At 45.1% G+C, this 10,343-nt stretch overlaps 1 protein-coding gene across 1 annotated transcript; it reads right to left on the reverse strand.

The window, feature by feature from the left end:
- Positions 1-283: 283 nt before the first annotated feature.
- ptchd3l (patched domain containing 3-like) lies at positions 284-8,310 on the reverse strand. The gene is made up of 4 exons (XM_079623512.1): positions 7,610-8,310; positions 2,309-2,436; positions 2,073-2,218; positions 284-1,993 (listed from the first exon to the last, which is right to left on the reverse strand). Exons 1-4 carry the CDS (start codon positions 8,300-8,302, stop codon positions 402-404), a joined length of 2,559 nt encoding a protein of 852 aa, XP_079479638.1. The 5' UTR covers positions 8,303-8,310; the 3' UTR covers positions 284-401.
- Positions 8,311-10,343: the final 2,033 nt, after the last annotated feature.

Consider the following 10,343-nt stretch of genomic DNA (forward strand, 5'->3'; position numbering starts at 1 on the left):
TAAAAGAGTAAACTTGATTAAAACATAAATACACAAACACATGTAAGATGCAGTGTATACATAAGAACAGAACAGAACGATTGCTATTTCTTGCATAGTCAAAAGTGCCATTCAGAGCTAAGCTCAAACAAAGAAAAAAGTTCATCCATCCATTTTGTTAACCAGTTGTCCTATGCAAGGTCGCCTATCGCAGTTTCTCAGGCCGTAAACTGGGAAAGTCACAGGGTGAACACACACACACACCTATGGACAATTTAGTCTCCAATTCAACCTGTGCATTTGGATTGTGAGGAAAACTGGAGCACAATAGTATATTCAGAAATTAACATTGATTAATGATTTCTAAAGCTGATTTTTTTTCAGAAAAGTAAGCTCAGTAACAGTCAAGATCAACAGGCCATTCATTCTGAATCACGACTGCTTGTGTCTCTGGGCTCTGGAACATTTTCTTTGTTTTTTTCATGACTGTTACTACAAGTGCTGAGGAAGGTCAGGAACACCGGTATGAATACGATGCCATGGACGGCCCCAAACAGAATGACTAAGAACATGATTTTGAAGAAGGTCCTGAAGATGTAGCTTTTAGCAGCCGCGAGGACCACCACCCCTGCGATAGTGGACACGGCACCCTGAATGATGGGATAGCCCAGTTTAGTGACGGCATCTGTGGCTCTCTCATTTGCTGAGGACTTTTCACTTGACACATAAGCATAGGATATGTGAGCAGAGAAGTCGACAGAAAAGCCGATACAAATAACAAGATTAATCATAGACACAGAGTCTAAACTAACATCCCAGAATGCCATGAAACCGGCCACTCCCACGATGACCGATGCGATGGCAAATGTCACCCAGAGAGAGCAAAGAGGGTTTGGGATCAACAGGAGGGAAATTACTAACATTGCACATGTAGCAACCACTAAGTTTTGGATTGTATTAGTGATGATGACGGCATATTGGTCGTAATAGATGAATGCAGGGTGGTACACTATCAGATCAACGGGTGTCTGCAACTTCCCACATTTTTCTGCGGTTTCTCTAAATACATCCAGCATGTTCTTCTCATCGATCGCTATGCGGATGTTCACAGTCTGAACGAACATACGTGACGCATGAATTTGATTGTTAGTGAAATTAACATCTTGACTAAAACCAGACAGATTAAGAAATGCAGTTAAATGGCGTTTGAATTGTGTTTCATTGTTTAAATTTAAACCTGCATTCAGTCCATACTGCATGTACACACTAAGCCAAGAAATCGGCAAAATGCTTGAATTTGCCACTGTCAGATTTTGAAAATTTTCCAAACACAAGTCAAGACTTTTGAGAGCAGTTGAGTTCCAGTACTGAAAGTCTTCATCCTTTATAACTAACATGACATTGGGCCCAAAGGCAGAGAAGAATTCATCTTCTTTGTCATAGTAACTACCAACATACGAGCCGTCTGCTGCTAAATGCTTCAGATCTAGACCTTCCTGCATCTGGAAGCATCCATAGATACTGACGGCCAAATACCCGGCATAGATCAGACACACGAGCGCCTTAACCCACACTCTTGTCAGAAAAGGGCCGTAATATTTTTTAAAGAATGAATCTATTGGCATTTCAAATTCCTTTTCTGTGTTTTTATCATACGCACCACCAACACAACAGCCTCCATCATCAGCAGTGGCTTCTGGGACTTTCATGCAGGTCAGCCAATGTCTGTTGCCTTTCTCTCTTCTACCATTCAGTGCGAGACACGCGCCAAAGAAGGTGATGTTGAAGACGTAGCAGAACAGAAGAGCTGTGCTGGTGTACATGCAGAAGGACTGGACTGAGCGGAAGGGCGTCATGAGGCCGATGTAGAAAGCCAGCACATCTGTCAGCGTGGTGATCGTGATGGACACGCCGGCCTCTTTATACGTCTCTGCTAAACGAACCTCCACGGCTTTATGAACCTCAGTCTTCTGCCAGCAGGAGATCATAATGAACATGTCATCAACACCAACACCTGGAGGATAGCAGAGATGGTGAGCCTGTGAACATCAGCTGTGAGACACCTACTAGGTGATGAAATTAATGACATTTACCCAGAATCAGAAAGGGCGCTGTGGCCACGGTCATGGCAAACGGCATCCCACAGAACAGCAGAAGACCAAAGCTGGCCAACACGGCCATCCCAGCGGAGACCACACCGAACACAGCCACCCACACCTTCGTCCTGACACAGTCTAGCCTGAGGAAGAGGACATGCTATAGAGATCAATCACATCGCTTGTGACAGAAACATGTGCTTATGTGTTTTTTTATTTATTATTTGAGATACCTCAAACAAGATAGAATTGAAATGGTAATGGCCAGGAAATATGTAACAGAGAAGAGGGGGATGACAGAGTCTGAATTGGTCTCGAACTCATTCTGTCTTGATATTGATGTAAAGTAAGACACATGAACCTGTAGAAATGAAGAAAAAAAATTATAACAAAATGCTGTTCCGTATAATTACTGTTTACATAAATGTTTCATTGTGTGGAATCTCAATGAAGAACTAATTTTTACTAATTATGACAGGACATGACAAGTAGGGTTGGGTACCGAAACGCGGTGCCAATAGGGAACCGGTTCCGACGTAAACGGTAGTAACGAGACCAAATAAGAAAGAAAATTTCGGTGCCTGATTTCAGTGCCTGACTTTTTTTTACCACCCCCTGTAAAACATCTCGTGCCACGAATGTTCCAATACATATAAATAAAACATCTCCAGTTAACCAGCAGAGCATTCGTTTTGTTCATTTGTTAAATAAGAGAGACGATCTAGCGCTGAAATGTGTTTTTTAAATCAAGTGATCAAAGTGCTCGTTGCCGCTGCGATCAGTGGCGCGGATACAGTGTTTTCTCTTGTGGCTCGCGCACACCGCACTGTCTTCACTCGGACGCACGCTTCAATCCGTTGTGGAGACTCTCTATTTGTTCCGGTGAAATCACAAAATATAATGCACACAAAAGTGTCCCTGCTTGATATACAACCACGGATGAGCATAATCAGTTTTGATGAGAGAAAAAAAACCTGTACGAATGCAGATTAGAACCCAGAACCTCTGACACGCTTGACTAAAGTTCAAGTTCAGCAGGCTGCCAGTGTCTCTATAGCACGCAGTGTGTTTATCGTGCAATTTATACGCAAATATTTGTTTTATGTGCATATGATACACAGTTCCCTTAGGAGAGTACTCTCGTACTGCGTAATATCTTACGCTAGGGGAAAAACTTTTTTCCACGAGATATTGAAGCCAAAAATTATCCTTAATTTTGAAATAATGCAAAACGCGTTGCGGCAGCATGCAGACATAGGCAAGACGGCTCGCGCGCCTATTGGCTGTCCTGCGGCAACTGCAGCAGCCTATCGAGAGAGGCCTCCCGCCGACACAGGCGTGGCCTAGGCCTATAAATATAGCTCGACAGGCTGATATACTCTGATTTATCTCTTCAAGCAAAGCTCTCGCATCGTTGGATCCTGAGAGGAAGACCTTATATTAATCCCTTAAAGAGTGTATTTTCTGGTGTTCCGGCCACGGCCGATGGTGTTATGAGTGTAGTAAAAATGCCCACAGCCCAGTGCTCATTCCTACACACAAGCACAGCCCGCCACATGCCAGGGCCCGCACGTCGATTGTGCATTAAAAGTAGTGAATGTGACCACGTCCCAGTGCCCACAAACACTACACACTGCATGTCTCACGGTTTCTGTAAAAACGAAACCAACACACATGCAGCCAGCTCAGGCCAACGGTGTTTTAAGTGTAGTAAATGTGCCCGCTGTCCCGCGCCCACATTCATTCACAGACATGACAAGCCCCACGGGGCTCGGCCCGCTCGCTCTCTCTCAGCTAGCCGCCATGAGAGAGTCGAGCGCGGGCAGGCTGCCCGCTGTGATCAGCGCGCCCCCCGCCTCGAACGCTGCAAGCACGGCGTCTATGTTACAGCATACCGAAGCTCTCCGGTCGCCACCACGTCGCGGCCAGAGCCCAGATCTCATTCAACCCCTAGCTATTCATGCAGGTGCATGGGCAAAGCTTCCCGGGTATCAGAATGGGTGCTGAACATTATAAAGAGAGGCTATTCGCTCGACGTCCCCGCCGCTACGTGGCGCGAATCGAAACTACGGTAGAAAAGGAAGTAGCACATCTACTTCGAGCCGAAATAGCGAAACTGTTGAGCAAAGGGGCCATAGAGCCTTTATCTCAAGCTCAGAGCGAAGGGGGTCTATACAGCAGATATTTTCTGGTACCGAAAAAAGACGGGGGTCTCAGACCCATTCTGAATCTAAGACAGATGAACAAAGCGCTTTCGAAACGCCGGTTCAGAATGCTCACAACCAGGAAAATCCTCACGTAAATTCGCCGAGGGGACTGGTTTATGTCAATAGATCTGAAGGATGCGTATTTCCAAATACAAATAGCGTCTCGTCACAGGCGAATTTTGAGATTCACCTTCGAGGGCCAGGCATATCAATACACAGTCCTACCATTCGGCCTGTCCTTAGCACCCCGTACATTCACGATGTGCATGGACGCGGCGCTTGCACCCCTGAAACTTCAGGGCATGCGAGTTTTGAACTACTTGGACGATTGGCAGATTGGCTGATTAGAGCTCATAGAACACAGGACCATATTACTCGAACATCTTGAGAATCTAGGTCTCAAGTCAATTGGGCGAAGAGTTCACTCTCTCCTAGTCAGAGGATATCTTTTCTGGGCACGGAACTGGACTCGCTGTCTAAGACAGCACAACTATCGCCACAGCGCAGACTGAAAATTCAGCGCATGACAGAAACCTTCCGCCGCGGCGCTATAGTCCCGCTAAGAAAGTTTCAGAAAATGCTGGGTCTCATGGCCTCAGCATCATCAGTACTCCAGTTGGGTCTGCTTCACATGCGCCCACTGCAGTTCTGGCTAAAAGCGCGAGTACCGCGTCGAGCGTGGACCTCCGGTCTTTTTCGCCTCAAGGTCGATCAGAAATGCGTCTCAGCTCTGAAATCTTGGAGAGCGACAGATTGGTACCAGTCAGGTGTAAGCCTGGGGACTTCCTCAAGTGTGAAGGTGGTGTCTACGGACGCCTCCACCTCGGGATGGGGAGCGCTGCTCGAGGGCAGACCGTTTTTCGGCCAGTGATCAGAACGGGAAAAGCTTCTACACATAAACTGCTTGGAAATGATGGCAGTCCACAACGCGCTGAGGCGCTTTTGTCCCCAGATCAAAGGACACCACGTCTTGGTCCGTTCGGACAACATGTCGGTGGTGGCCTATATAAATCGCCAAGGAGGTATCAGGTCCCGAAACCTTTACAGGCTGACGGAGCGCCTCCCGGTCTGGGCTCTCGTTGAGAGCAGCACACGTGCCAGGCCACCTGAATGTGGGACCAGACAGACTGTCCAGAAACAATGTTCCGGCAGGAAAATGGTCTCTACACCCGCAGACAGTCCAACTGCTGTGGAAGACATTCGGCAGGGTCGAAGGTAGACCTGTTTGCGTCTCAAGAAAACGCTCACTGTCCGGAGTTTTTTTCCAAGAGCAGGGATGCGCTGGCCCCGCTGCCCGCTCTATGCTTTTCCCCTTGTCACGCTCCTGCCTCAGGTATTAGAGCGAATCAGGGAGGACAGATGCTCAGTGCTCCTTGTGGCTCCGTTCTGGAGAAACCAGGGCTGGTTCCCAGTTCTGGTGCAGCTGACAAGCACTGCCCCATGGCCAATACCAGTGAGGAGGGACCTCCTCTCTCAGGCAAAGAGCTCGATCTGGCATCCTCAACCAGAGCTTTGGGCCCTACATGTGGACCCCGGTGGGAGTGTTAAACACGATCACGCCGGCTAGGGCCCCGTCTACTAGATGGCTCTATTCCTTGAAATTGTCTGTGTTTTCTAGCTGGTGCACAGCTCGTGGCATATCACCCCCAGACTGTGGGGTGACGGAGGTTCTCTCCTTCCTGCAAGAGCTACTGGATAAGGGCTGAACCCCATCCACGCTCAAGCTTTATGTGGCGGCTATAGCAGCGTTTACTAAATCGACGCTTGGCCAGTCACTTGGAAGGAATTATCTGGTCATCCACTTCCTTAGAGGAGCTACGAGGCTGAATCCTCCCAGACCTCCCTCAGTCCCCATGTGGGACCTTTCTACGGTTTTGGAAGCCATGAAAGGTGCCCTGTTCGAGCCAATCCAATCAATAGATATCAGACACCTGTCTTTCAAGACAGTGTTTCTTCTGGCTCTCGCTTCGGTAAAGCGTATAGGGGACTTGCAAGCGCTCTCAGTAAGCGCGACGTGTATGGAATTTGGGCCAAATGACTCGAAAGTCATACTCAAACCAAGGCACGGGTACGTTCCTAAATCCCTCAACACACCGTTTAGGGCACAGGTGATTTCCCTGTCGGCCCTGCTGGTCTCTAATTACGGGAATGATGCTGTTTGAGCCCCTCTTCCCAGACTCTCTGCGAGTCCCTGGTGATCATGCACTATATGAGTCCCGGGCACCTGCCCTTGGGACTTTGGTGTTGGATCTCAGCACGCACGGCGTTTTACACTGTGTTCCCTTAGCGTAAGATATTACACAGTACTCTCGTAAGAGAACGTACTCGGTTACTAACGTAACCTCGGTTTTCTCTAGAGAGGGAACGAGTACTGCGTATCTTGCCTGCAACACGCTCTGGTTGGCTTCGGCGATGAAAATCAGAGTATATCAGCCTGTCAAGCTATATTTATAGGCCTTGGCCACGCCTGTTTCGGCGGGGAGGGACGTGACGTAGTGGGCGCGAAGTGCCCCCCATTGGATCTGACGTCACGAGAGGCCTCTCTCGATAGGCTGCTGCAGTTGCCGCAGGACAGCCAATAGGCGCGCGAGCCGTCTTGCCTATGTCTGTATGCTGCCGCAACGTGTTTTGCATTATTTCAAAATTAAGGATATTTTTTGGCTTCAATATCTCGTGGAAAAGAGTTTTTCCCCTAGCGTAAGATATTACACAGTACTCGTTCCCTCTCTAGGGAGTACGAGTACGTTTTCGCGTGCATTTGATACGCACTTCATTGCGTATAATACACACGCACCCCACACCACTACAAAAACCTACCCTAACCAACCCATGCGTATCCTATGCACGTAAAAACTCATTTTCGCGTATAAATTACACGATAAACACACTGCGTGCTATAGAGATGTATTTAGTGTGATTGGCGCAATTTTTTATTTAAACAGAAATCAGAAAATATTTAAATATTTAAGTTAATATTGTGTCCAGTTTGGCCCTGTAAATAAAATGGTATTATTTTTTGACAAAGTGTGTGCGGTTTTGTTTTCTTAAGTACCGGTTTAAACCATTTAAAAAATACCGAGTAGGTACTGGTATCGGATAAAACCCAACCAATACCCAACCCTAATGACAAGGCAGAAAAATCAAATACAAATACATGTGTATTCAGTTTATTATCTTGGTATATTTGAATTGCAGTCCAAATTACTTTTATCCAAGCATCTCCAATAAGTCAAGCACCAAATGTCATATGAGGTACTTTTACACACACAATAGTCATTTGGTATCTGTATGTGCATAGATATAACTCAGGATATTCCTTTGACTTACCGTTTTCTGCTCTGTAAAGTTTGAGAGGAGTTTTAGAAAGCCATCAAGCCAGTCAGAGTTTTCCACTGTCTTCTGCTCGTCTAAGAAATAAAAAAGCCGGACTGCTTTTGCACGGGTCAGCTCTGAGCTATTCAGCTTTAACTCTACACCGCCGATGGATGTTCCCAAAAATGTGCCATTATTCATCGGATATGTTATGGTTGAAGAAACAATTTCAGTAGCATTGTTATTTATAATGTCTAAAATTGGATTTGACATGCACCTTCCCTTTGTTTTTGCACAGAGGTTTTCAAAAATGTTTCCTGTCGTCATACTTTTCACTTGTCTGTCTAGCTCTATAATGTCGTTAAAAGCTGCTTCAGTTAATATATTTTCTCCTTGCAAGCCTGTGATGATCAAAGAGGCATAAGTGCCTTCAGACGCAAGCCGTAGCTGAGAAAACTCTTCTGATTGTGGGAAATTTTCCACCACAATTGCCCTCTCCAACTTGGCAGGTCCATTGACAGGCGTAAACTGGTCTTCAATATCATTTGCCTCCCTCTCGTGAAGAAAGATGAAACCAGCTCCAAGGGCAGCAGCTACACATATAGCTGATAAAAAAAACACCCATGGATATCTACCAACAACACAACCGAGTTTTTCAAAGGCCAGAGACAGAGGCTTTTCAATGCAGTCTGTTTTACACTTCGCCATCCTCGAGATTCACTTCAGCAGTCTAGTCCTTCTTCCAAGCGCCAGCAACACCCTTCTTTATTGACTCAGTGTTATCATAACGTACTTAAAGGCTGACATGAACACTAACAACTCATTTGTTACTCATTAACAAATTATGGTTACTTATTACCAAACTTTATTATTAGCACCTGCCCCTCTGTATCACTGCCAGAAATAGCCTGCTTTGTTAAGAGCCAATATAAGATTTGTATGGGCATTTTTATTTTGATGGGGAAATATTTTTTGTTAACCATATATATATATATATATATTAAACATAATTCATAAGCGTGGGCATGTGCAATTGTTAGCTTTTTGTACTTCTCTTGAGACTTAATATACCAGGTGATTTAGATGTTACTACATTTTTTGTTTAATTGACAAAGTGGTTTTCAGTCAAATCGACCTGTGTTCAGATGGTCACTTAAACCTCTTAAACCAGAATACCAGACCAGCCGGATCAGAATATTTTCAGCATGGTTGATTTTTTTTAATATTCTTTGTAAACATGATCATTCTGTTGTAATTACTGCCCCCTTATGATAATTAATGTAAAAAAATAAAACAATTGATCAACTCCCAGTAGGTCCCATTTAATGATTGATACTAAGCAAGCATGTTTTTATAGATTTCAGGTACATCAACCCAGAATTATTTCTAACACTTGATGGATGTTCTATCAAGTCTTCGTTGTCGGTTAGGAACCTGGATGTGCTCTTTGATGAATGAATGAAGGCATTTATATAGCACTTTCATATGTACTACTGTACACCCAAAGCGCTTTACAATCATGTCAGGGGATCTCTCCTCAACACCCACCAGTGTGCAGCATCCACTTGGATGATACGACGACAGCCACAGTACAACGGCGCCAGTGCGCTCACCACAGCTATAGGTGGAGAGAGAGGTATAGAGCCAATTCAGTGGATGGGGATTATTAGGAGGCCATGATTGGCAAGGGCCAATGGATGGAATTTGGCCAGGTTACACACGTAGTCTTTACAAAAAGTACCATGGGATTTTTAATGACCACAGAGAGTCAGAACCTCTGTTTAACGTCTCACCCGAAGGACGGTGCTTGTTACAGTATAGTGTCCCCATCACTTTTCTGGGGTGTTAGGACCCACACAGACCACAGGGTCAGGGTGAGCGCCCTCTGCTGGCCTCACTAACATCTCTTCCAGCAGCAACCTGGTTTTCCCAGGAGTCTCCCATCCAGGTACCAGCTAAGCCCTGCTTAGCTTCAGTGGCCAACCAGTCTTGGGCTACAGGGTGATATGGCTGCTGGATAACCCTTCTAACCATTGATACTGTAGCTGCCGTCAAAGGCAACGTATATATGTCAGTTCAATATGGTTCACAGTTAAAATTTAAATATATAAGAGGTTAAAAATCATATAATTTAAGTAAATAATAATTTCATGTTTATTTCTTTTTGTTAAAAACTTTGTGAAGAAAGAGGGGAACTTATTTTTTGTTCCGTGTGGAAACTATAATTTGTTGCTATGGGGACGCTGTGTGAGTGCACTCGCTAAGATCATGGAGATATGTGCTGCGGCTTACGAGCCTGCTGTATGAAAGCCCCAGGAAGATATTAAAGGTGCAATGTGTAATATTTCTGATGATCTATTGACAGAAATGCAATATAAGATCCATAACTATGTTTTCAGTGGTGTATAAAGACCTTACTTAATGAACCGTTATGTTTTTATTACCTTAGAATGAGTCATTTATATCTACATGAGCGCGGGCACCCCCTTCCATGAAGATCGACATATTGTGACGTCATGTTTCTACCGTAGCCGACAGCGAACAAACAGCGCTACAGTGCGCGTTTCGTCACTAACTTGAATGAGAAGCAGCAGAAAACAGATATTGTTTAGGACAAGAGCCGACGGAGGGTAAATCTGCTTAGAAGAAGAGGAAGTATGATGAAGCCAGAAATCACTGTGTGCTGTGGTTTGTCATAAAGTGCAAACAGGTCGGAATATAGGCTAATAACCTTGTATAATAAAGTATA

Source organism: Phoxinus phoxinus (assembly GCF_949152265.1).
Source record: "Phoxinus phoxinus genome assembly, chromosome: 9".
Classification (NCBI taxonomy): domain Eukaryota; kingdom Metazoa; phylum Chordata; class Actinopteri; order Cypriniformes; family Leuciscidae; genus Phoxinus; species Phoxinus phoxinus.

What these genes read in the sequence shown, in the direction of transcription:
- ptchd3l (XM_079623512.1), bottom strand. Translation starts at nt 8,302, where the DNA reads ATGGCGAAGTGTAAAACAGACTGCATTGAAAAGCCTCTGTCTCTGGCC. An exon ending in TCAATTCTATCTTGTTTGAG is followed by an intron (nt 2,219 to 2,308) that starts GTATCTCAAATA and finishes CCTCTTCCTCAG; the next exon opens with GCTAGACTGTGTCAGGACGA. An exon ending in AGCGCCCTTTCTGATTCTGG is followed by an intron (nt 1,994 to 2,072) that starts GTAAATGTCATT and finishes GCTATCCTCCAG; the next exon opens with GTGTTGGTGTTGATGACATG.